The sequence below is a fragment of the Spea bombifrons genome, chromosome 13 (assembly GCF_027358695.1).
Source record: "Spea bombifrons isolate aSpeBom1 chromosome 13, aSpeBom1.2.pri, whole genome shotgun sequence".
Taxonomy (NCBI): Eukaryota; Metazoa; Chordata; class Amphibia; order Anura; family Pelobatidae; genus Spea; species Spea bombifrons.
The window spans coordinates 11641759-11668205 of NC_071099.1; the positions used below are offsets into that span (position 1 = coordinate 11641759).

A 26447-nucleotide genomic window follows, 5' to 3' on the forward strand; every position below is an offset into this window, starting at 1 on the left:
ATGTGGAGTAGTATTCGCTATACTTGGTGCGTTGGCGCATGGAGAAGAGGCTCTTCTCTTGAGTGCATTTATCGTAAAATTCCAGAAACCAGAAGGACCCAAAAAATGAACCCAATCTCCTGTCCCGTTTTATTTGAATTAGTCGTCTTCTCGACACTCAAGCCCTGCGTGGAATTCTCCTATAATAGAAATGGTCAGGTTTGTACAAGTTTTCATTTTCTTTATTTTTAAATCTTTTACTAAATATCCCACACCGTGTGGGTGAAACACATGAAAGAAGCCACGTATGTAACATGAATGCGCAATTTCATTTCTGTCTAAGCATGAAATTACACGGGGGAGCCGGACATCTAAACGGCTGATAAGGGGGATGCAAAGCGCAGATGATTTAAATATTATGATAGTGTAAAGCAACAAGTATATGCGTGAAATACAATAATTGTCACAATGGTCGAGCAATGAAATCTTAATCGAGTTTGGCAACCAAGTCCGCCGGTCTCGGAAGTTCTATATTAAAATAGACAAAAATGTATATTGTGAAACTCGAAAGCACGAAGGCGGCCGTTTCACTTCTGCTCGATGAATTCTGAGTTGGAATCGAGTCAATTCTGGTTTGAAAGGAATCGGCGTTAGCCTTGAAGCCACCGTATTGGACGTCTCCTTCAAAATACCCTCTCCACGGTTTCCTGCACTTCTTCCTTTTCCTCCACGTCGTCGTCGTCAAAATATCCTTCCATCTCAGCGGTGGCGTCCTGGTACTGCTGATATTCTGCGATCAGGTCGTGGGTGTTGCACTCGGCTTCGGTAAACTCCATCTCGTCCATGCCCTCGCCGGTGTACCAGTGCAGGAAGGCCTTCCTCCGGTACATGGCTGAAAACTGCTCTGCTATGCGCTTGAAGATCTCTTGGATCGCTGTGTTGTTGCCGATAAAGGTGGCCGATAGTTTGAGGCCACGAGGCGGGATGTCACAAACCGCCACCTTGACATTGTTGGGGATCCACTCCACGAAGTAGGCGCTGTTCTTGGTCTGCACCGCCAGCATTTGCTCGTCGACTTCCTTGGTGGACATCTGACCACGAAAGATTCCCGCCACTGTCAGGTAGCGGCCGTGGTGGGGGTCGCACGCCGTCATCATGCTCTTGGGGTCGAACATCTGCTGCGTGAGCTCGGGCACGGTCAGTGCTCTGTATTGCTGGCTCCGGCGAGAAGTCAGAGGGGCGAAGCCGGTCATAAAGAAATGGAGACGAGGGAAGGGCACCATGTTGACCGCCAACTTCCTCAAGTCCGCGTTAAGCTGCCCTGGGAACCGCAGAGATGTAGTAACGCCACTCATGGTCATGGAGACCAGGTGGTTGAGGTCCCCGTATGTCGGGTTGGACAGCTTGAGGGTACGGAAGCAGATGTCGTACAGAGCTTCGTTGTCGATGCAGAATGTTTCGTCTGTGTTCTCGATCAGCTGATGAATGGACAGAATGGCGTTATAAGGTTCCACCACCGTGTCGGACACCTTGGGTGAGGGCATGATGCTGAAGGTGTTCATTATCCGGTCGGGATACTCTTCTCGGATCTTGTTGATGAGGAGGGTCCCCATCCCGGAGCCGGTTCCTCCCCCAAGCGAGTGAACGAGCTGGAACCCTTGAAGGCAATCGCAGCTTTCGCTCTCAGCTCTCACCACGTCCATCACAGACTCGATCAGCTCCGCTCCTTCCGTGTAGTGGCCCTTGGCCCAGTTATTCCCAGCTCCTGAATTTCCTGCATTGAAACAGAATTAACCCTTAATGTATCGGTGATCCACGATGACTACGATCAGCCGGACCTCACGGGATTGATACAGGGAGATGGTTATTTCTCTCTAATTATTTCAGAAGCATACGTTGGATGCAATGTCTTCTCTCTACCTTTTATATGATTATTTATTAAGGGACGGTTACCGTGGATGAAGCTGTCTGGGCGAAAAAGCGGCCCGATAACACTGGAGCGAAGGCTGTCCATGGTCCCAGGTTCCAGGTCTACAAGCACGGCTCGGGGGACGTATTTATGGGCTGGAGGAAAAAAGGAAAGAAAAAAATACCCAAAACAATGAATTCTATACTATGTACACAAACATACAAAATATCGTATGATGGAACACTCCGGGTGTAACATTGTATCTAACCGCAGACATGTAACACGCTGCAGGTAAAGAATGTTTATATGTCTAGAATTCCGGGTCCGTTAATAAAGATCTTAACAATCCAAGGCTTTGTTTGAAACTTCTTGGCCTCTTGCATTGATCTACGTTCTATTAAGTCATTGTGTCCTTATTGATCGTGTTATCGGAAATCAACCCTCCCCACCCCCCCACCAGCACGTCACTTACAATGAGCTTCGTTGAAATAGACGTTAATTCTCTCCAGTTGGGAATCGGAATCTCCTCGGTACCTTCCGCTGGTATCGATTCCATGTTCATCGCTAATGACCTCCCAGAACTGCGGCCAATCAAAGAGAAACATGGGATAATCAGTAATCTTATTATAAGAGCCCCACGCTAATCAAATTCGGAGCTTTTCCCATTTTTTGGCTATTAATACATTTTCTTCATTTAACCTATACTTTACGTTAACGATCGCTGATGGCAGTATATTCAGACAGTGACCCCACTATTGTAACACTGGTACAGAAGGTAATGGTATGGTCCGGCTAATCGCCAATTATCGTATAGGAATGATTTAAGGGTTAAAGTCTGCAGGGCTGCCACCCCTCCCCCAATATACTGACCCAAAAAGACAGGAACACAAAAAGTGCTTTCAGCGTCACCGAGCCGTATCTGGCGTTCACCAGACCAGCCCAATGTCTCCTTATCTGTGTGAGCAGAACGTGGGGGCGCACCCTCCCCCGCCGGAACAGTCGCCCACAGCCCACCGCCAGCGCTCCCAAAATAAGTGCAATGATAGGACAAAATAAGTGCAATGACAGGGTCCCCCTCCCCATCCTACTGGAGAAACGTGTGGGGGACCCGCTATTATTCTAAAGATTCGGCAAAACTTGGGCTTACAAAACTTGGGTAAAACTTGGAATTAATTCCCAATGATTGAAATGAATGAATGGCGTGAATGAGGACAGGCAGCAGAGGTAAAGAATTGTTTGGATATCGGATACGCCGACAGAGAGAATTTGATACGGACAGTTTCCGGCAAGAGACTAGAAATGTGACAGCACCTGAGAGATGGACGCCAGGCTGACATTCACAGCGAGACGTGGTCATTGGCTTTGGGGTGAGGATTTCGGAAGCTCATTCACTCACCTTGCCTCCGATCTGGTTGCCGCATTGTCCTATCTGTAGGTGGACTATTTCCCGCATGCTGACGGCCTCTGGAGTCCTCTCTGCCGGCAGAAGTGACAGTGATGCAGAAAACACGCTCCTGGGGCTTTTATAGAGCGCCTTCGCCCGACGGGAGCCTTATCAGTGCACAGCTGGGGCGGACGGCGCGGGTCCCCAGTGCCTGCGTGTCACGTGTGCCGCTGTCACGCTTATCTCGGGTGAGTGCGGGATATTTCTCTTTCCTTCACCAAATATGTCATATTTAACATAGTTTCCTTGTCTTTTGTTGAATATATTCGGCGATGACATCATATCGTAACTACACGTGAGTTTGTGGGATGCCCTCGTTCCAGGGATCCGGATTCAATGGAATTTCCTTTTCACGTCCCAGCGAGATTCTGAGCTCATTACAGATAAACTGCCCCAAAACGCGCTTTACCGGAACGCAAAAAAATTAATATAAACGATGAATAAGAACACAACGTATGTAACATTATGTGTCTTGTTTTGTATGTGTCCTGTATGTCACATTATGTGTATTGAGTTGTGTGTATATTTTGTTGTGTGTGTGTATATTGTATGTCGCATTGTATGTGTCCTGTAATATTGTATTGTGTATATTCTGTTGTATGTGTACTGCATGTAATGTGTGTTCATTGTATGTATATTGTATTGTGTGTATATTGTATGTCACATTGTATGTGTACTGTATGTAATATTGTGTGTATATTGTATCATGTTTGTATTGTATGTATATTGTGTTGCATGTAATAGTGTGTACATTGTATGTATATTGTATTGTATGTGTATTCTGTGTGTATTGTATGTCACATGGTATGTGTATTGTGTGTGTATTGTATGTCACATGGTATGTGTATTGTATTGTGTGTGTACTGTATGTAATAGTGTGTACATTGTATGTATATTGCATTGTGTGTATATTGTATGTCACATGTTATGTGTATTGTGTGTATATTGTGTTGTGTGTGTGTACATTGTATGTATATTGTATCATGTTTGTATTGTGTGTATTGTTTGTAAATTGTGTTGTATGTGTACTGTATGTAATAGTGTGTGTATTGTATGCCACATGGTATGTGTATTGTGTGTATATTGTATGTGTGTTGTGTGTAATAGTGTGTGTACATTGTATGTATATTGTGTTCTGTGTGTGTACTGTATGTAATGTGTGTACATTGTGTATTGTGTGTGTATATTGTATGTCACGTATGTCTACTGCATGTAATATTGTGTGTATGTATTGTATTGTGTGTCACATTGTATGTGTACTGCATGTAATGTGTGTATTGTATTATCTGCGTATTGTGTGTCACATTGTATGTATATTGTGTTGTATGTGTACTGCATGTAATATTGTATGTATATTGTGTTGTGTGTATATTGTATGTCACACTATATATATTGTGTTGTGTGTGTGTACTGTATGTAACATTGTGTGTATATAGTATGTGTACTGTATGTAATATTGCATGTATATTGTATGTCGCATTGTATGTATATTGTGTTGTATGCGCCCCCCCAACGCCTCCCAACACACAGCGCCCCGTAGACCCGAGAGCCGCAGTAGCCCCTGGGGCAGCCGTATGGTTTGAATGGAAGGATTAACCCTTTGCGTAGGTCAGGCAGAAAAACCTTAACCCTCGCGTGTGGAAACACCCAAATATTCCCCCCCCACACACGCAGTTATACAACGGGGAAGGGGGGTCACTGGGCCAGGGTTTTCTGAGAATGGCTACTGAGAATTCGGAGTAAGGAACTTTATTATTCTGTGGTTTGATTGGCTGATCTCCTCGGCACGCCGGCCCCCGGTTAGCGAGCGAGTTTGCGCGGTGTTATTGCGAGTTACAAAGTATCTGCCGCCCCTCCCCCTCCCACAATGCCGAGCCGGCCCTTTAAATGAATCAGCAGACGGGGAAGCATTTCTATGCCCAGCCGCTCTCTTCACCCTCCTTCCTGTTTTTCTCACCAGTCTCCCTCCACCATGTCCAAGCTGCAGCTTCTCCTGCTCGCCGGCTTCATCTGCTGGGCGAACGCCGGACTCTACTTCCAAGAAGGGCAGCCCTGCTACAAACCAGCAGCCAAAAGACACCCGGGGGTCCGGTGAGTAGCAGCGCCCCCCAGCACTCTCCTGGGAACGCACTCATTCATACTTTTTCTTAGGCGGGATGCTGTGGGGCGGATTGGAATTCTTTTAATAGAAAGTTGTGTATGCATGGAACAGCCTTCCAGCATAGGTGGCAGGAATACCAGAGATAAACACGCCCGGAGTAGAATCAGGAATGAAAGGTTTGCGTTTCAGATGAATGATCTCCTCGGCCACCAAACGCTATGTTCATAATATTTATCGTCAGAACAGAAAGAGATGAAATTGGGGGAAATGAATGTCTTTTCTGCGGCGTTAATTCTGTAAAATGATTTTTTAAATTGTTTTTATTATTGTTAAAATACCGTTTTATTGGCTTCTCGTCTCATAAACACAGTGACGCTTCAACAATCTGCTGCTTAAACGTACGATGTGCCGGTCGGCAGATCATGTGATTTGTCATATGGGTGGAAATCCCCGCTCGGCGGAGAGAATCTACCATTCCGGAGCGGGGGGGGGGGGTCTGGGTTCTGACCTGGAACCCCGCACTTTACACACATAGAAAAGATTATCAAAGGGCCACAGGAACCGAAACTCCCCGATTACACGAGAAAGTCCCGTTAGAAAGAGCGTGGGGAGGGGAATTATTTTCTGTTATGTCACCAAATCCATCAAAAGTTTTCCTCCTCCTATGTTTTATTTAAGGTCCGTGGAATGATATTAAAGGTAAAGCTTCACTTTACTGAGAGTGTGGTAGATAAGTGGAACAGCATCCCAGCAGAAGTGGTAGAGGGTAATACAGTGAGGGGATTAAACATGCATGGGATAGACATACGGCTCCTGAATCTAAGACAAGACCAACGACTGATTAAGGTTTGAGTCTTTACAGCAGGAGAAACGGGCGACTAGACGGGGGCCAAAGTCTATGGGACGTTCTTGATGGTTTCAGGATAAACATGTTTTTCAGTGTAATTAACTGCCCCAGGTGATTCATTAACTGCCCCACACACCCCCGAGGCAGCACGAGATGTTCCTTCATCACGGGCCAGATGTTTTAGCCGGGGGGGTCTGTCTGTCCGGAGAGGAAGCTGCATCACCGGACGCTCCCCAAAATTTATTTATAAAGAACAATTCTGTTTCAGAACAGTGCAGTCCCCATGGCAACCCCATGGACGTGATCTGTGGCATTAATCGCAGACAGGGGGTGTTTTTGGGGCTTGGGAGTCTCCTGAAGTTTTACTCCTAAGGCTGCCCGTAAAGTAAATCCAGGAGGGGGTTTATTCCTCGGATTTTCCCCCCCAGGGCAAAATATCCTGCTGATGCCACACGATTATTATGAGAAAAACATCCGGCTCTTTAACATAGAAACTGACGGGAGAAACGCCACAGCGCCCCCTACAGGCAGCATATCCTACGAACCGCCATTACATCAAACAGAACCTGCCGGCAGATCGGCCCTATCCGGCCCCCGTCTAGTCACGCGTTTCTCCTACTGTAAAGACTCAAACCTTAATCAGTCGTTGATCTTGTCTTAGATTCAGGAGCCGTATGTCTATCTCATGCGTGTTTAATACCCTCACTGTATTACCCTCTACCACTTCTGCTGGGAGGCTGTTCCACTTATCTACCTTCCTCTCAGTAAAGAAAAACTTCCTTCTGTTCCATCTCAGTCTCTGACCCTCTAGTGTTAGATTCCGGTCTTTTGTTGTAATTTTTCTTCTCCTTTGAAATAAATTCCCTCCCGTCCTTTATTAACCCCCTTTATGTATTTAAATGTTTCCATCTCGTCATCTCTCTCTTTTCTCTCCCCCTCCCCATCTCTCGCCCTCCTATCTCAGCAGCCAACAAACACCCCTTCTGCCCCTAACTCAGGCCACAAATGGACTGGTACCCAGTGGAAAGGGTTTATACCCCAACCTCCTGGTTTAACCCTTTAATGGTGGGGGGGAGTGAAATGCGCTGCCACATGTGTCTCAAAACCCTTTGTATCTGTGTTTAGGAATTACCCGCGGCCCCACGAATACCTCCCGGCCCGCAGCCTGCCCAAGGCGTGGGACTGGCGCAACGTGAACGGCACCAACTACGTCAGCACGACCCGCAATCAGCACATACCCCAGTACTGCGGCTCGTGCTGGGCCCACGGGAGCACCAGCGCCATGGCAGGTGAGCGCGTGATGCCCATACTGAGGGCAGGTTAATGGGCGACCGGGGGTCTGGGTGACACGGGAACACAAAAAGACAAGAAACCCTCCAGGCAATTATCGTTTTTACCCAATTTATAAAACCGTTTCCTGCTGTTTCTATACACATTATCGGGGCTTTTAGGGCTGTAGAACCCTGTGATGCCCTCATACCCAGCAAACATTCTGACCTCCTAGAAAAGAGGGGCATCAGGGGGGAGAGAGGGGCGCAGGGGTTTGGGAGACGGACCGGCCGAAGTTGGGTATTTAAAGAATTGTGTGATTTCTCGTACAGACCGCATTAACATAAAGAAGAAGGGGGCGTGGCCTTCTGCCTACCTGTCCGTCCAAAACGTCATCGACTGCGGAAACGCCGGATCCTGCGAGGGGGGAGACCACGGTGGGGTCTGGGAGTACGCGCATGAACACGGGATCCCTGACGAGACCTGCAACAACTACCAGGCCAAGGATCAGGGTACGAGCTCTGCGGGTTATTTACTGCGGGAGAAATTATTTATTCTCAGTACACAACAATAATTCTGATTAGCTATAGTTCTGCCCACTCATGCATGCCACGCCTACTTCCTGGTTGTAGGCCGGCCCACATTACATTACATTTATTTATAAAGCGCCGGCCGATTCCGCAGCACTGTTACATTCATTAGAACAATTTATAAACACCTACAATAACACACACAATTACACACACACCTACAATAACACACACAATAATAAACTGGTGCAAAGGAGAAGAGGGCCCTGCTCCCGGGAGCTTACAATCAGTGGTTCAGGGGAGTGAGACAATAGGAGAGGAGGGCTTGGATGGGGATGAGTTGATTTGGTTCCGATGATGTGTTGAAGCTGTTTGTTCAGATGGCTTGATTATGATGATGGCTGGGAGTGATGGGATGGAACGTCGCTTCCCTGAACAGGTGGGTTTTCAGAGAGGTTTTGAAAGTCGCGTACGAGGCAGAAAGTCGGAGGGAACAGGGAAGGGATTTCCACAGGAGAGGAGCGGCGCGGGTGAAATCCTGAACGCGGGAGCGGGAAGAGGAAACAGCAGCAGAAGAAAGCCGCAGGTCGTGAGAAGAGCGAAGAGGGCGGGTAGGGGGGTATTTGGATAGGAGGATAGAGATGTAAGGTATAGTATAGTGTTGTGTTGTATAGTATAGTATAGTGTTGTTGTGTTGTTTAGTATAAGGGGTGTATTTGGATAGGAGGATAGAGATGTAAGGTATAGTGTTGCGTTGTATAGTATAGCGTTGTGTTGTATAGTATAGGGGTGGATTTGGATAGGAGGATAGAGATGTAAGGTATAGTATGGTGTTGCGTTGTATAGTATAGTGTTGCGTTGTATAGTATAAGGGGTGTATTTGGATAGGAGGATAAAGATGTAAGGTATAGTGTTGCGTTGTATAGTATAGTGTTGTGTTGTATAGTATAGTGTTGTGTTGTATAGTATAGGGGTGTATCTGGATAGGAGGATAGAGATGTTAGGTATAGTATAGTATAGTGTTGCGTTGTATAGTATAAGGGGTGTATTTGGATAGGAGGATAGAGATGTAAGGTATAGTGTTGCGTTGTATAGTATAGTGTTGTATAGTATAGTGTTGCGTTGTATAGTATAAGGGGTGTATTTGGATAGGAGGATAGAGATGTAAGGTGGTGCTGAGTTGTTGAGGGCTCTATAGGTCAGAAGTTTAAATTTGATTCTGGAGGGTATGGGGAGCCAATGAAGTGATTGGCACAGTGAAGCAGCGGATGAGGAGCGGCGGCAGAGAAAGATTAATCTGGCTGCAGTTTTGAGGATGGATTGAAGCGGTGAAAGGCGGGAGAGGGGGAGACCGGTTAGTAGGCAGTTGCAATAATCCAGGCTGGATATCACAAGGGAGTGGATTAGTAACTTGGTGGTCTCTTGCATGAGGAAAGGGCGGATTCGGGAGATGTTTCTCAGGTGGAGGCGGCAGGATTTGGTGAGGGACTAGATGTGTGGGATGAAGGAGAGAGCAGAGTTGAGGGTTAAGCCAAGGCAGCGAACCTGGTCTGTTGGTTGGATAGTGGAGTTATCAACAGTAATGGAGATGGCAGAGAGCAGATGGCGGGATTACCAGGAGTTCCGTTTTAGAGATGTTGAGCTTTAGGTAACGGGACGCCATCCATGATGCAATTCCTGATAGACGGTCAGTGAGGCGAGATAGAAGAGAGGGGGGAAAGGTCAGGAGCAGAAATATAGAGTAGGGCGTCATCTGCATATAGGTGGTACTGGAAACTCAAGGAAGAAATAAGTTGTCCGAGGGAAGAAGTGTAGATGGAGAATAGCAGAGGCCCAAGAACAGAGGCTTGAGGAACACCAATAGAAAGCGGTAGGGGCGAGGAGCAAGTTCCAGTGAATGAGACACTAAAAGTACAGTTAGAAAGGTAGGATTTAAGCCATGAAAGAGCCATGTCACGGATGCCACGAGCATGGAGGGTTCGTAGAAGAGGGTGGTCGACTGTGGCGAAGGCTTCTGAGAATTGGCCTTTCGTTTTAGCTGCGAGGAGGTCATTAGTAATCTTAGCCAGCGCTGTCTCTGTTGAATGCTGTGGACGGAAGCCAGATTGTAGAGGGTCCAAGAGTTTGAAGAGAGAAAGTGTGTCAGTTGATTGCAGATTAATCGTTCCAGCAGTTTGGAAGCTAGCAGGAGAAGTGAAACTGGTAGTTTGATGGGGGTGTGGGATCAAGGGACGGTTTCTTTAGGATGGGGGAGGTAATGGCATGTTTGAATGAGGATGGGAATACACCAGAGGACAAGGAGAGATTAAAGATGTGGGTTAGGCTTGGGGTAAGGACACTAGAGAGGGGTGGTAGGAGATGTGAAGGTGCAGGATCGAGGGGACAGGTGGTGAGGTGGGAAGGACCTTGGACACTTTGAATGGTGTAACTGGGCTGAAGCAGGTGAGGATGGATTGAGGTGAGGAGGGAGGTTGGGGTAGCAAATGATTGACACTATGGGGGAGGATGTTATCCCTGATATGTAAATTTCATTTTTGAACTATGTGGCAAGCTCTTGGGCAGAGAAGTTGGAGGGCAGGGGAGGTGCTGTGGGTCTGAGAAGGGTGTTAAATGAGGAGGAAAGGCGTTTAGGGTTATGGGGAAGAGAGGCGATTAATGAAGTGAAATATGTTTGTTTAGAGAGATGGAGGGCCGGTGTATAGGAGTGAGCATGAATTTGTAGTGAATGAAGTCTTCAGGTGAACGAGACTTCCTCCACAGGCGCTCAGCGGTACGGGAACACCTTTGAAGGAGACGCGTCTGTTTGGAATGCCATGGCTGAGGTGGACGGTGTGGAGGGATTGCGTACAGTTACAGGAGTAACCATATCTAGGCTAGTGTATGGTTATACTGAGCCGTGTCAGGACAGGAGGAGGATATACTTGAGAGGAGCGGCCGTAGTGTATCTGAAAGCTGTGGAGTGTTGAGGTTGCTGATGTTACGGTAGGTTTGTGGTGGTTTCTTGGGTAGGGTGGGTGTGTGTGTTATGTTGAGATTAAATGTAAGCAGGCTGTGATCAGACAGATGGGAGAGTTGGAGAACTGAGACGTGGAACAAGGGTAGGAGAACACTAGATCAATTTGATGACCGCCACGGTGCGTCGGGGAGTTAGTCCATTGTGAGTCCGAGGGAGGAGGAGAGTGAATGTAGTTTGGAAGCAGCAGGTGAGGATGGGTCATAAATAGGTATATTGAAGTCCCCTAGGATTAGTGTAGGGATGGTGGAGGAAAGAAAGTTGGAAAGCCAAGCAGCAAAGTGATCAAAGAAATGTGACGTAGGGCCAGGAGGCCGGAGATCACTGCAACGCGAAGAGCAATCGGGGAGAAAAGGCAGAGTGTACTTCGAAAGATAGAGAGGGAATTTGTGGTAGACACTGAAAGGTGCAGCAAGGAGAGAGGAGAATACCAACACCACCTCCCTGTTTGTCTCCAGGTCTGGGAGTGTGGCTGAAGTGAAGGCCACCGTAAGTGAGAGCAGCAGGAGAGGTAGTGTCCGAGGGTGTCAACCACATTTAAGCAATTGCAAGAAGGCTAAGGTGGTTAGAGATGAAACGGTCATGGACAGCAGTTAGTTTGTTGGTGGTGTTGGGGTATGAAGAAAACAGAAAGGCGTATGAGCTAGGGTGGGAGATGGGATGGAGTTATGTGGACTGTAGATGCTTTGTCAAGGGGTGTAGAGGCTGCAGTGTTAGTAGGGAAGGAGGTGAAGCATGTATGCGCTTCTGTGTGTTACCTGCTTTCTGCTGAGGTACTTGGTATGTGGTGTCCCATGTCCCTCCTTTCTACTGCCGGTTTTAACTCCTATCTGTCGGCTATCCGCTTACGAAGAGTCCACTTAGGGGACAAGACCACAGCAGCTACACGGCCAAGCAAGCCCGTGGCCAAGTGGGGTCTAGAAATATAGAGGCCTGCCTCACAAGTCGTCCGATACGGTGATTGCAAACAGGAGGGAGATGGTTCACACCATGGCTTACAATTGCAATTAGGCTAGACTAGAGGGCAGCGAATTTAACCCTTTGATAGCAGCAGGGTATGGAGACAGGCAGGATAAAGATATACCAGGTGAAAAACAGGGGTGTTACAGCAGGAGATACCCTCCAGATATTCATTCATTTTATTCATTTCTCTCTAAACGTTTCAGAATGCAACAAATTCAACCAGTGCGGAACCTGCGTCACCTTCGGGAAATGCTTCGTCCTGTCAAACTACACCCTCTGGAAGGTGGGAGACTTCGGATCTGTCAGTGGAAGAGAGAAAATGATGGCGGAAATCTACAAGAACGGCCCAATCAGGTAAAGCCCTTCATTATGTAGACTTTTCTCAGCTTCATGGAGGACGATCTTTATCACTGATCCTCTAGAGGAGGGGGAGACCTCTCCTGACCACCACTCTCATGGAGCCTCCGGGTACAGAAATTACATCATAATCTATATCCAAACACTATTTTAAACATGGGTCATCCTGCCCCACTCGAGGCCACCAGGAGTTGCAGGAGAGTTAGGTGCAGTTGTAGCTGGACATCCTGATACCCCTCATTGGGCTGCTTCTCCTATGTGCAGAGATTACCGGGTAATTACATTTAACTGCCACCACGGAGCAAAACAAAAGCCCTCAACACTAATAAAAGGGAGACGGACTACCATCCGATGACCACTTAAATAGATGTGCCGTAGGGGGCCACAGGGCATTAAATCTCATACTGATATAAACCTACAATATCCCTTTATTAATTACCCCAACACCCCCAACTCACACTAATACCTTAATCAGAAGACGGCGCGTACTGTGTGCAGATCCGTTCCCACCGCGGATAATTGCTGAGAAATATTTATTCAAGCTTCACGTGTGCTTCACATGGTTGTACGTTGGCTAATAAACTCTTCCATACGCAGAATTTACCTGCTGACTTGTATCTCTCGCCTTTCGCAGCTGCGGGATTATGGCCACAGAACAGCTGGATGCATATAGCGGTGGCGTGTACTCTGAATACCAACCCGAAGCGATGGTGAATCATATCGTGTCTGTGGCCGGCTGGGGCGTGGATGACTCCGGCGTGGAATACTGGATCGTCCGAAACTCGTGGGGCGAGCCTTGGGTGAGAACTTTGTGTCTACAGGAACTGCCCAAAATGCAACCACTTTCCCGATCAGACGCAGAATCCACGGTGTGCCAGGTCTCCCCCTCCTAAAACGCTTACCCATAATACAATGTGACACAGTCAACATACATGTTACATGATGTATGTAATAAGACACGTTGAGTTAAGGGCTGGAATTAAACTACCAGCTACTCCACTCTACTCTCAGTAGATCCTCAGAATCTGATGAACACGACTTTAGCAAAAATTGCGCTCATTCATTTACTTGTTCATTCCCATACTGCACTAAAAATACTTTGGGAAACAGTCGCCCGCTTGCGATTACCCGTTCCAGCCTCCTGTACGACTCTCAGTAAGCCGTATTCTGTTTCCCTGAGTATTTCGGTACCCTGCCTTCTACTAACGCATTTCGCTTGTCTCCGCAGGGCGAAAGGGGCTGGCTGCGGATTGTTACAAGCAAATACAAAGGAGGAAAGGGAGCAGATTATAACCTTGCCCTTGAGGAGGACTGTGCTTATGGAGACCCCATTCTTCCATGAACAAAACTTCTCTTAAGGATCACCCCAGTGACCTTCGCACCTCGTTAACGAAGGTCGTCCTGGAAGAAAAAATTACTCTATACGGATGACGCAAATGTGATTTCAAACTAAAACGCAGACAAACTTTATCGCTCAGGAAACCGGATCAGCGTTTACCTCTCGTTACAAAATGCTTTCAGTACCAAAGGCGGTCCCAGCATGAAAAATACTCGCTGATTTAACGCCTTGGGAAATATTTTTCGATTATGCTGTTTTTAGCACCAGGGTGGCATTTTTTTTTTAAATAGCAGATTATACACAAAGCTTATCGCCATTGTGTGTTTTATAAGTAAAAATCCAAATAAAAGTTTGGACGAACATATGTATATTTAACTCGAATAGTGTTTTCAATGAATTAATTGCCAATAATTATATATGTAGCTACACAATAGGGGGGGGGGTTTAAAAAAATAGTTCTGTAAGAATTGCCCAATGTGGTCACCCCATATGGCCGCATGAACGGGGCGCCGGGAAAGCCCCAAACTCACCTTACCAGACAATACAGGGTGGCTTTAAACACCATTTTTATTTTATTTAAAAATATCAGAACAACAAAAAAAAGTCTGTACAACTCGACAACCCAAAGTACAAAAAAAAAAAAAACACGTCTCTATATACAGATACTAACAGACTTAACTTGCAAGCTGGGTGTCGAACCTCGGACTTAGATCTGCCTTTGTAAGCAGAGAAGCCATAAAATACCGTCCGGGGAAAGCGGCCCTTTCTGCTGGTGCCGTCAGGTTAGTTCATCATGGTGAATTTGGATTTGCAGTGAGCTTCAAGACAAAACACACAGACACGGGGTTAATACCCAGCAGGGAATAACAGAAGAGTTTAAGTCTTAGAGATTTAGGACGGGAAGAGACACGGTTTTTGCTTTGCTGGGATTGAACCCGCAGAAGCCATCATTACCTACCGATAAATTCCGTTACAGGATCGTGTTCCCCTTCGGTTTTGATGGTCCCGGCGATGCTTTCGTTCTCCAGAATAGGGAGAAAGAGCTGGACGAAGTCCGAGGTGTAAGGGGGGGTGATGACATCTAGAACCTTTACAGAGAGGAGACCATATTAGAGATATTAGAGACGGAAACTCTCTGGAATTCCAGAGACGGGATGTCAGCGCAGCGTCACAGCTCACCTCGGTTACAAAGTATCGGATGAGCGAGATATCGGTGTCCATCTTTTCCAGGCAGCGGCGGATGTAGGTTACCACGGGTAGGACGTACCCTCGGCTCAGGAGATGAACCATTCTATCCAGTAAAGTTTTCTTCAGCTCCATCTGAAGGGGAGAGAGAGAGTGAGTGAGTGAGTGAGTGAGTGAGGGAGGGAGGGAGGGAGGGAGGAGAGAGTGTGAGAATGACAGAGGGAGACAATGAGAAACCAGAGCTAAAAAGGAATACAGAATCCTGCGCCGTCATGCTTAACTAGCCTGTTCTCAGCAGCTTATGAGTAACCATCTTTGGCAGTTTATAAATAACACGACGATCGGACTGCCGAGACCTCTGTCATATGTGTAACATATTAACAGGCGAGTTCACCTTCACACACTTACCTGTTCCATGACATCCAGCTGAGAATGTTCTGTCTCAAACAGCTTGATGAGGAGCTGCAGGACCTGAGGATGCAGAAGCTGGTGGCAGGTGCTGATCTGCAAGGACAGGATTAGAGCTGAACACAGACATGGAATAGACTCCTAGCAGGAGAGGTTAAGCAATTAAAAGCTGGTTGAGAGAGATATTCCGGAAGATTATGTAAGTGTAAAAGCACACAGATTCAAATGCTTCAGGATAAGCAGAGCGTCGTACGCAGAGCTTACAATCTAATTACCTCGTCCAGCAGGGCCAGGTGTACAGGCGTGTGATCCGTCTGCAGCTGGAAATACCGAGGCTCTGACACCGTCCATTCCACCCACTTCAGGACTCCCATGGCCACCACCGGAAACCTGGAACACGGATAATGCATTCAGACACAGGACAGGCAGGGAGATGCAGAATATGCTTTACATAACTCCTTGTGTACTAGAATGCTATATATATATATTCCCTGCTGCATTACAGGCCCTCTGCCCAAACAGGTGAGGAGTGCGTGAGTGCACACTGGGGTCAGAAGTGCACACTGGGGTCAGAAGTGCACACTGGGGTCAGAAGTGCACACTGGGGTCAGAAGTGCACACTGGGGTCAGAAGTGCACACTGGGGTCAGAAGTGCACAGTGGGGTCACACTGGGGTTTATGCATAGGCCACACCCACCGGATACATTGATACAGGGTGCTCAGCTCGGCCACCAGCTCAGATGCACCCTTGTTCTCGTTACAGCAGAGATTGTGGACGGTCTCGATCGCTTTGGATGTTGACTTCAACTCGTCCTTGTTAATATTCACTCGCTTATTCTGCAAATTGAGACAAATTGAGAATTGAGCTGGAAAACACAGTACCATCCCCCATTACCTTCCCCTCCATACTGCATTTAATATGCAAGGACCCCCATTCTGCACCCCCTGTACCAGTCTGGAGCAAAGCTCTGTTCTGTGCCCCCCCGCAGGCTGTCAGCGGTGGCCTAAAGTCCCTCCACTTACCTTTTTCCAGGTTTCCACCACACTGGCTGCATATGCCAAGATGTGGATATATTTATGTTTATGATCCTGATTTATTTTTGCCCCCGGTTTGAACAGAGACAGCATGAAAAGATCCAGGAAAGCGGGAACACGGATCTGACAATAAAAAAAATGAAAATGTTTGTTGCCTGCGGACAATAAAAAAGATTAAAATCCTTGGGTGCCTTGCCCACCCCTGCATACCCACCAGCTCCACCGGAGGTGCGTCCATGCTCGTAAACATCTTGAACAAGACCGTGATGTCAGCCGGATTCAATGCTCCTTTAGACAACATGGCCCCTAGAGCCTGGCATGCTCGTGGGTAGGATGCGGCCGTGCCCATTGCCAGCGTGATCTGACTGGCATCGTGGCCCCTGGACCAAACACAAAATAAATAAAATCCATGAAGAAAGGGTTGAAAAGCTGAGCGTTAGAGCAGATATTATAATCCAATAAACACAGAGGTCAGTACTTAGTTTTACCCTTTTTATCCCCAATGTCCCCAGCCTGCAGGGTGCTTACTTTTCATGCGCGAACCTTTGCACCTCTTGGGCAATTCGGCGCATGGCAGATCCCCCCTGCTCTTCCTGTGCCAGGATAGACATGATCGCCTGGGCAAAGAGATACGTGTGCTCTCCGTGACACACCATTTTCTGCAGAGAGACAGAGTGTCAGAGAATGAGAGAACAATAAACACGCAGAGAGCGAGACAGCGGCAGGGAGAAGAGAGACCAGAAGCTTCAGTTACGTTGGTTTGTTCTGGTTACCCCGTGCCGGGGTAGTGAGTAACCTGGGGCTGCAGCGAAATGCGTCAGCAAACGATGCCTCGGCAGCTGCAAGGAGTCAATTTAACACTTAAATGTCCTCAATGCATAATTATCAGAAAACCGTTCTTTAAAATAAAATTAAAAAAGTGCAATCTTGTGGAGCTGTGCTCACGGTAAACCCCCCCCCCAATCCCACTGCCAATTACAGCAAAATATTTATTATCCTGGGAAAATCATTAAGTAAACAGAACTCCCTAACATGATATTTTAACCCCCCACCCCCCGGCTTTTCTTGGGCAGGTCGTACAAACTCACCGCAAACTCCGGGAGATTTTTTTCCAGGTTCTCCTCCCCTCCGTCCAGGATGGTCGCCAGCGATGTACGCAAGACCCTTGAGAAGACCTCCAGCTGCTGGCACGCAGTGGAGACGCTGGTGATTTCACCCTGATATCCTGCATCCGATATTAGCTGTGAAATACAGAAACAGACTTAAGTTTAAACCCTATCACGCTATTGGGAATCTACTATTAGTACCCGTTGCTTTCCAGTCCCTCATCAGAAGACGCTCACGTCTCACCTTCACTGTGAAATTAAGCATTAAGCAGTCGGGGTGCGCCTCGGCCAGTTTGTAGAAGAGATCTCTCCAAGTTGTGTGCGCGATCATCTGCTCCAACCACCCAGGGGTCTGCAACATAGAACAAGAATCTATTTTATCCAAAAGTCACGTGGAGCCGCGTGGAAGCTCTAGGTCACGACCACTCATTCGGGTAAAACATATGTGATGTCACCAACAACAAACGATACTAGATGTTACTAGAAGGGTACGTGGAAAGGTAAACAAAACAGCCACATTACCTCTCCTTCTTCTGTAAAGATGGAGTCGGCTTTCCGTGGGTCAAAGTGTTTGATCAATAAGCTCTTCAGGTGATTTTCCACGGTCTCCTGTACCTGCACCGGCTCCACGCCTGCAACACAAGCACATCACAGCGTGGGGTGGTCCGGGTCATGTCTACTAACACTGGGGACCTGACAAGTAACTGGCAACATCAACTCTATTTAGGATTTATCCCCCGCCCCCCCCAGGGCATTTACTAAAATGGACCCTAAATGTAATGTCTGCAGGACCAATGAGCGAGCAGCCGGGATCTGCACTTACCTGATTGGATGAGCCATTCCGCCAACAAATTGACAGTCTGAGCAACAGCCGTGTAGTTTTCCGACAACAGCTGGATTACATTTTCTGGGGATCCTCCAGCCTGGAAGTACCTAAAGAACAAATAATGAGATAAAATAAATGTTTTTGGGGTACTTGTGTATAATCCGGGGGCCACCTATACAAGCGATCATGCATTTCTCTCCAAGATTAATAATATCCCGGCAGCCGACTGTACAGAATAACGGATATCTGTCAATTTTTTTTTTATTTTTTTTTTTAGAACGCCCAAGCCTGCAAATTACTTTGTTAGTCACCAAAAACGAACAAACTACCAATGGTGGCAGAGGTACGTGCACTGTACATACATAAACACCAAAACCTATAGCAAGGAGAGCACGTAAGGAAAAAAGGTATATACAAAGTAAATCTTTATTAAACACTATGATTTAAATACATAGTAACTTTTGAGCACCGATGTACCATACAGTATGTTATTTCATTTGTTCCTTTTCACTTTACCGCTTTGGTCATCCTTGTGTTTTCTATTTGTGCCTTCATATACATACGTATTTCCATCCTAGTTCCTGTAGTCCTGTGTCGCTGTTCATATGTACCTTCCTATATGTGTCTTGGTGCCGATATGCTTTTTTATATTATATTTTTTTTTATATGTATTTAAATCATAGTGTTTAATAAAGATTTACTTTGTATATACCTTTTTTCCTTACGTGCTCTCCTTGCTATAGGTTAAATTACTTTGTTTACAAACGTAAAAGGGGTAAATAAACCGATGTTTCGTTACATATGTACCACGTATCACGCAGCGCCTCACGTACCGATCTATCCAGGGGCCATAATATATATTATACACACACACACACACAGAACTCACGTCTTCAGGGTGTTGAATATTGCCGGTTCCATGATGTAATCCCGGGTGGTGAATTTCTGCAGGCATTCCTGCTGCACCTCGGCATCGTCCTCGCAGTATTCCTCGTCCTGAATAGTAGATATTAAACTATATCAGATGCAGCTCGTGATATTCGTTACACGTCACCTGCATTTATATCTTTTAAAAGCAGAGTTTCCATCTAAAGTGGTGCAGCAAGCAGGATTCCAATGGTTGTTATGGTTCTCAATATACCCCCCAACTACTGCCACCTTCTCAATATACCCCCCCAACTACTGTCACCTTCTCAATATACCCCCCCAACTACTGTCACCTTCTCAATATACCCCCCCAACTACTGTCACCTTCTCAATATACCCCCACAACTACTGTCACCTTCTCAATATACCCCCCCAACTACTGTCACCTTCTCAATATACCCCCACAACTACTGTCACCTTCTCAATATACCCCCCACACTACTGTCACCTTCTCAATATACCCCCCCAACTACTGCCACCTTCCCAATATACCCCCCCAACTACTGCCACCTTCCCAATATACCCCCCCAACTACTGTCACCTTCTCAATATACCCCCAACTACTGCCACCTTCTCAATATACCACCCAACTACTGCCACCTTCTCAATATACCACCCAACTACTACTGTCACCTTCTCAATATACCCCCCACACTACTGTCACCTTCTCAATATACCCCCCACACTACTGTCACCTTCTCAATATACCACCCCAACTACTGTCACCTTCTCAATATACCCCCCCAACTACTGTCACCTTCTCAATATACCCCCCACACTACTGTCACCTTCTCAATATACCCCCCCAACTACTGTCACCTTCTCAATATACCCCCCACACTACTGTCACCTTCTCAATATACCCCCCAACTACTGCCACCTTCTCAATATACCCCCCAACTACTGTCACCTTCTCAATATACCCCCACAACTACTGTCACCTTCTCAATATACCCCCCACACTACTGTCACCTTCTCAATATACCCCCCAACTACTGCCACCTTCCCAATATACCCCCCCAACTGCTGTCACCTTCTCAATATACCCCCAACTACTGCCACCTTCTCAATATACCACCCAACTACTGCCACCTTCTCAATATACCCCCCAACTACTGTCACCTTCTAAATATACCCCCCAACTACTACTGTCACCTTCTCAATATACCCCCCACACTACTGTCACCTTCTCAATATACCCCCCACACTACTGTCACCTTCTCAATATACCACCCCAACTACTGTCACCTTCTCAATATACCCCCCACACTACTGTCACCTTCTCAATATACCCCCCAACTACTGTCACCTTCTCAATATACCCCCCCAACTACTGTCACCTTCTCAATATACCCCCACAACTACTGTCACCTTCTCAATATACCCCCACAACTACTGTCACCTTCTCAATATACCCCCACAACTACTGTCACCTTCTCAATATACCCCCACAACTACTGTCACCTTCTCAATATACCCCCCACACTACTGTCACCTTCTCAATATACCCCCCCAACTACTGCCACCTTCCCAATATACCCCCCCAACTACTGTCACCTTCTCAATATACCCCCAACTACTGCCACCTTCTCAATATACCACCCAACTACTGACACCTTCTCAATATACCCCCCAACTACTACTGTCACCTTCTCAATATACCCCCCCAACTACTGTCACCTTCTCAATATACCCTCCCAACTACTGTCACCTTCTCAATATACCCCCCCAACTACTGTCACCTTCTCAATATACCCCCCACACTACTGTCACCTTCTCAATATACCCCCCAACTACTGCCACCTTCTCAATATACCCCCCAACTACTGTCACCTTCTCAATATACCCCCACAACTACTGTCACCTTCTCAATATACCCCCCACACTACTGTCACCTTCTCAATATACCCCCCCAACTACTGCCACCTTCCCAATATACCCCCCCCAACTACTGTCACCTTCTCAATATACCCCCAACTACTGCCACCTTCTCAATATACCACCCAACTACTGCCACCTTCTCAATATACCCCCCAACTACTGCCACCTTCTCAATATACCACCCAACTACTGCCACCTTCTCAATATACCCCCCAACTACTGTCACCTTCTCAATATACCCCCCAACTACTGTCACCTTCTCAATATACCCCCCAACTACTGTCACCTTCTCAATATACCCCCCACACTACTGTCACCTTCTCAATATACCCCCCCAACTACTGTCACCTTCTCAATATACCCCCCCAACTACTGTCACTTTCTCAATATACCACCCCAACTACTGTCACCTTCTCAATATACCCCCCCAACTACTGTCACCTTCTCAATATACCACCCAACTACTGCCACCTTCTCAATATACCACCCAACTACTGCCACCTTCTCAATATACCACCCAACTACTGCCACCTTCTCAATATACCCCCCAACTACTGTCACCTTCCCAATATACCCCCCACACTACTGTCACCTTCTCAATATACCCCCCCCCTCCTCCGGCTACTGCCTCCTTCTCAATATACCACCAACCATTGCCTGCTTGCTCCCTCTCCATTGCCCCGATATACTCTCCCTGCCGACACAACTGCCCCTCTACCTCTGTTCCTGTAACTCCAGCTGCACCCCTCGTTCCCCATTTGCCCCTCCATACACCCACCACGCCTCTTTCGTCCCAGTCGCCGACAATAGCCGAGCCTCCTCCCGTTCCTGCCCCAATGAAGAAATCCGGCTCCATCCTACTAGTCTGTCGGAGCTCCGGCGATAATCCCACTTCCTGCTTCCGTCGCGGAGAGATGACGTATTACCAACAAAGCTGCGCTCACAGCACTCCAGTGCCACCCAGCGGCCGCCTGCCGGTACTACAACCTGCCTGGCCCTGTACATGCTCATAGCGACCGGTGACGCAGCTGCAGTGTGGAGCAGAGCAGCCCCCCAAAGGCCTATGGATAAAAGGGTGCAGGGTGAAGTTAGGGCCCCAAAGGCCTAGGGATAAAGGGGTGCAGAGTGAAGTGAGGGGCCCTACTGAAGAAGGTGCAGGCGGTATGCACAGCACTGGGTTTGGTGCTTTGGCACATTGATGCTAAAAAGGGGCCACAGATATAACCACTGGCTGTGGCAATAATAAACTTAGTAAGGAAGAAACATGGGGCTATTAAACACAGCCCCCCCCCCATAAGGAAAGGGCCTGGCCGGTGCAGCCAAACGTATAACCAACATATTGTTTTAGAAAGTAAAGAGGCTCTATACGCCACGGCAGGTTGTTATAAAGGGTTAACAGTGACAAGCTTCTTCTTGCATCATGCATGCAGCATGCATAGATCAAATCTGTGTGAGGGTTATTATAAATGGCCAGCTATGAGCTCCAACCTTATCACACAAGGGGGTTAAGAATGGCCAACAGTGAGCTTCATCTGAAATCACCCATGCAGAATGCATAGATCAAATCTACAGGATACTATAAAGGGCTAGCCATGTGCTTCGTCTGGGACCACCCACACAGAATGCATAGATTAATACACGAGGGGGGGGGGGGTTATCATGAACGGGCAATGAGGGCGGGCATCTTTAGGAAGGGCCCAAGCAGAACGCATAGATCAAATCCGTGAGAGGCCAACAGCAGTGGCCTTCATCTGCAGAATGCATAGATCAAATACATGGGAGGATTATTCTGCTTCACATGGAACTAATCCTGCAGAATGTATAAATAAAATACACAGGAGGATTACTCTGCTTCACATGGAGTTACCCTGGCAGAATGTATTATTAGGCGTAGGGTTGCAGCGTGTTATGGGCGGAGGGCGCTGTGTTTCTGTTGTACTAGAACCGCACGAGGCTAAAGCCCACCTGAACCTCGGGAGAGGGGGGATGTTTGCGCTAATGCGATGACATCACAAAGGCTGCGGCTTTTAATTTGTAGCCAATTTCGAAGATTTTTTTTTTACCCAGCGAAATATATAAAATCCTTTTAAAATTGAGGCCAGATTGGGAACATGCTACACGATCTAACATTTATTACATTTTTTATTTTACGTAAAACACATCTTAAATCGATGCCCCGGCCGGCGAATCATTCCGAATACATTCAATGCTGCTTTAAGGTGGATTCCTATCTTTGTACGATTTTTTTTTTTTTTAAGGGGGTTGGGGGGGGGTCAGAAACGACCAAGACGAAGGGAAGGATAAGAAGACTAGCACTTATTTGTAGCAAAATTTGGTTTATGTAGAAACAAGCCAGGTTTTTGCATTTGGATAGATGTAAATGCGATAAAGCTAAAATAAAAAAAAAAATAAAAAGAAAAATGCACGTTGAAGCCGTATGGGGTCACATCATGAAGACCTCACTTAAGTGGTTAAGTTTGCAACATTTGTACAAGTTTTTGTCGTTTGCTAAACAGCTTTTTGCTTTTGTAAACCAGAAAAAAAAATTAGATATAATTATAAGAGTACAGGTAAAAGTGGCCCCCACTCCGAGCGGCCTCGGGGGCGCGTGACACCGCTGTTTAGAGTAATCATACTTACATCTTAGCTTAGTGTACAGGGCACAGCCAAAATCAAGGCACAAAAAAGATCTTCTACAAGTTGTTTTTTTTTTTTTCAATAAAGTTGTACAAAATAATACATTTTACAGTCTGTACAAGAATAATCCAGCAGTAAAATAAAAATAAAACAGAAAAATTAAAAAAAGTGAGGGGTGTTGTACAGAAGAAAAGGGGGGGGTGATCATTTTCGTGAGGAGGTCGAACATTATGCTTATGATTTAAGATCACACAAGGATGTCTCAGGAGAGGAGGGGGTGCGAAGTGGAGGGGGTGTTGAAGGAGAGGAGGGGGTATGAAGGAGAGGAGAGGAGAGGAGGGGGTGTGAAGGAGAGGAGGGTATGGGGAGGGCGGAAACAAACAAAAAAAATATTATATATATATTTATATATATAGTGTGGCTAATTCAGCGACCAGAAGACGCAAACGTCCGAGACCTTTTGAAATAAATACGTTGATATGTTCAAATTCATATCCAAGTATTTATTGGTTTCTTTTTTTATTATTTAAAAAAAAAATGGCACCCTTGTGAAAAGCAGCAACCTCTCTGCCACTCCACTTCCCAGCGAGCGTTTCGGCTCCGCGTCAAGCCACAATATCAGTCCATAGTCCGTGTGTCCTTCCTCCAGCTCCAGGCAGCGAATGGATACGAAGTCGATAGAAGGGGTGAAGGGAGGCAGAAGTGATGCCCACGTCTCTCGCCGCCGAGGGGTGTCGGGAGAATGGACGGTCTCCTTTCCCCTGGGGACACGCACCCCCCCTCGTAGAGCCGTGACAGCGTTTATTACGAAACGATCCTCTGCACTTGTGATGTTGCCGTCCGAAGGGAACCCGTTTGGGCCAAACATTTTGGTTCTGCCCCACGCTGTTGTAGGGCAGTGGGGTGCAGTAAGCGAGCAAACAGCTTCAGAATTCTCCGGCAGCAAAGAAAGCGCAAAGGGGGTGCAAACTGGAGAAGGCGTCTGTGGGCAGCCCCCCCCTCCCCAATTTGTTTCTTTTTCATTTTTTTTTTATTTATTTTTTTTTTTAAATCAGAATTCATTTTTTTTTGTAGTTGTGTCTCTTTTTTATAGGAATTTGGAGTCCAGAACACAAGATAGAGAGAGAGGAGAAAAAAAAATAATAATAATAAACTTCAAGCTCTCCATCACAAGAGCTCGTACTGACGCAGGTGCATCCTTTGGATAATGTCCCGACAATCATTAAAAACCCTTCGGATGTTTTCTGTATCCACTGCGCATGTGAAGTGTGGGTAGCAATAGTGTCTTCCATCCCCACTCGCTGTGCTGATTCTCTGGAGAAAGGGAAAAGATATAATAAATCACTATCGATATTCAAAATAAATAAAAATAATTCTCCCAGCCTCTCAACTTTAATTTTTTTATTTTTAGACCCTGGAAACGCTGCTCATCTTCAACCCCCCCCCCCAACGTGTCAGGACAGCGGCAGAGACAGTAATGGTTCTGTAACCTGGGAAGGAGCGGAGCTTAAACACCCTACTGATTTTGAAACGGGGAAAAAACCTTGCAGGGCTCAACATCAAAATCGCCCCATCTCCGGTATCACCCCCCCCCACACACACACTTCACTTCGGGTATCTGAGTGCCACGAATGCACAGATAAATACTTACAAGAAATTCATCCCTAATAAAATACTTGGCCCTCGTAACCCTTGGATCCTCTCCGGGCTCCGGTGTGGCTGAAGAGAAAAAATATATATTTATATAAAAATCAAACTTTACAGACAGCTTTCAATAGGTCAGGATTGGTAAAGCTGCAATAATTTGGCTTTTATATAACCGGACGTCTTGTAGTGCGAGGGTTTCAGGGAAATCAGTTCTGCTGCCCTCGATTTTAGAAAGGCAGGTGAGACAGTGGAGCGCCTACAGGCTCTCTGCTCCCTGTAACCATTCTAGATCACAATCCTGAAAGCATTTTCCAAGACTGATTACATACAGGCCCGAAAGCAAAACGCAGACAGGTAAATAAAACACTTTCAGGTTAATTACCATCGTCCGGGGTGGTATAACGCGCAAACTCGGGAAAGTAGTCTTCGATTTTGGATTTCCCGGCCAAAACCTTCTCGGCCAGCAGGTCTTGTTTATTCAGGAAGAGAATGACTGAAATGGTCCGTAGCCACCTGTGGGAGAAGCACGACCATGAGCGCTCTGGGGAAAAAGACCCTGCAATGCGACCGACACCAAGGAGCCGGACAGGAGCCGAGCCCCCCGGTGAGAAGAGGAATGCCGGCCCCGGCAAGCAGAACGACAGCGACTGAAAGCAACAAACCTCAGAGTCTACGTTCCCAACGTGTGTTGATTTAACATGACTCGACTGAGTGTGAGGCTGAGTGGAGAGATTTGGATCTTTGTTCCCACCCATGTATCTTTTTTTTTTTTTTTTTGGTTTGTTTTTTTTACCAATATGTACGTAATGGGCCTCGGCGCGCCCCGTAATCCCCGCCGTGCTCTGTACCTGTTGTTCCAGATGCTCTTGAACAGGTTTAATGCTTCTTGGAGTCTGTTGGTCTGATTGTCCTCTCGAATCACCATGTTATAACTGCTGCTGGCGACCACAAATATAATCGCGGTGACATCTGAACCGTGGGAAAAAATCCAAGTTAGGTTTCAAATGGCCGATAGAACGGGACGCCGGTGCCTCATTACCCAGA

The 26447-nt window shown here is 46.8% G+C and overlaps 4 protein-coding genes across 7 annotated transcripts in view; 1 reads left to right on the plus strand and 3 right to left on the minus strand.

Annotated features, from left to right (window-relative positions):
• Positions 1–209: 209 nt before the first annotated feature.
• Positions 210–3497, minus strand: TUBB1 (tubulin beta 1 class VI). Its single transcript, XM_053453023.1, has 4 exons — positions 3285–3497; positions 2361–2469; positions 1933–2043; positions 210–1753 (listed from the first exon to the last, which is right to left on the minus strand). Exons 1-4 carry the CDS (start codon positions 3339–3341, stop codon positions 663–665), a joined length of 1368 nt encoding a protein of 455 aa, XP_053308998.1. The 5' UTR covers positions 3342–3497; the 3' UTR covers positions 210–662.
• A 1740-nt stretch (positions 3498–5237) lies between these two features.
• CTSZ (cathepsin Z) lies at positions 5238–14038 on the plus strand. Its single transcript, XM_053453025.1, has 6 exons — positions 5238–5423; positions 7406–7569; positions 7882–8061; positions 12259–12409; positions 13047–13212; positions 13641–14038. The coding sequence occupies exons 1-6, from the start codon at positions 5248–5250 to the stop codon at positions 13752–13754; spliced, it is 951 nt and encodes a 316-aa protein (XP_053309000.1). The 5' UTR covers positions 5238–5247; the 3' UTR covers positions 13755–14038.
• Positions 14039–14300: 262 nt separating this feature from the next.
• Positions 14301–22019, minus strand: NELFCD (negative elongation factor complex member C/D). The gene is made up of 15 exons (XM_053453022.1): positions 21898–22019; positions 19201–19307; positions 18309–18418; positions 18008–18117; positions 17730–17837; positions 17468–17620; positions 16908–17038; positions 16594–16759; positions 16368–16502; positions 16042–16181; positions 15620–15734; positions 15345–15440; positions 14931–15071; positions 14710–14839; positions 14301–14569 (listed from the first exon to the last, which is right to left on the minus strand). Exons 1-15 carry the CDS (start codon positions 21973–21975, stop codon positions 14535–14537), a joined length of 1755 nt encoding a protein of 584 aa, XP_053308997.1. The 5' UTR covers positions 21976–22019; the 3' UTR covers positions 14301–14534.
• Positions 22020–24779: 2760 nt separating this feature from the next.
• GNAS (GNAS complex locus) overlaps positions 24780–26447 on the minus strand; it is a 33744-nt gene continuing 32076 nt past the window's right edge. For all 4 annotated transcript variants that reach the window (XM_053453177.1, XM_053453178.1, XM_053453179.1 and 1 more), the window contains exons 9-12: positions 26252–26372; positions 25786–25916; positions 25408–25475; positions 24780–25070 (exon numbers count right to left, since the gene is read on the minus strand). In XM_053453177.1, coding sequence (XP_053309152.1) covers positions 24924–25070; positions 25408–25475; positions 25786–25916; positions 26252–26372 — 467 coding nt within the window. In that variant the 3' untranslated portion in view covers positions 24780–24923. The remainder of the gene's footprint in view (positions 25071–25407; positions 25476–25785; positions 25917–26251; positions 26373–26447) is intronic.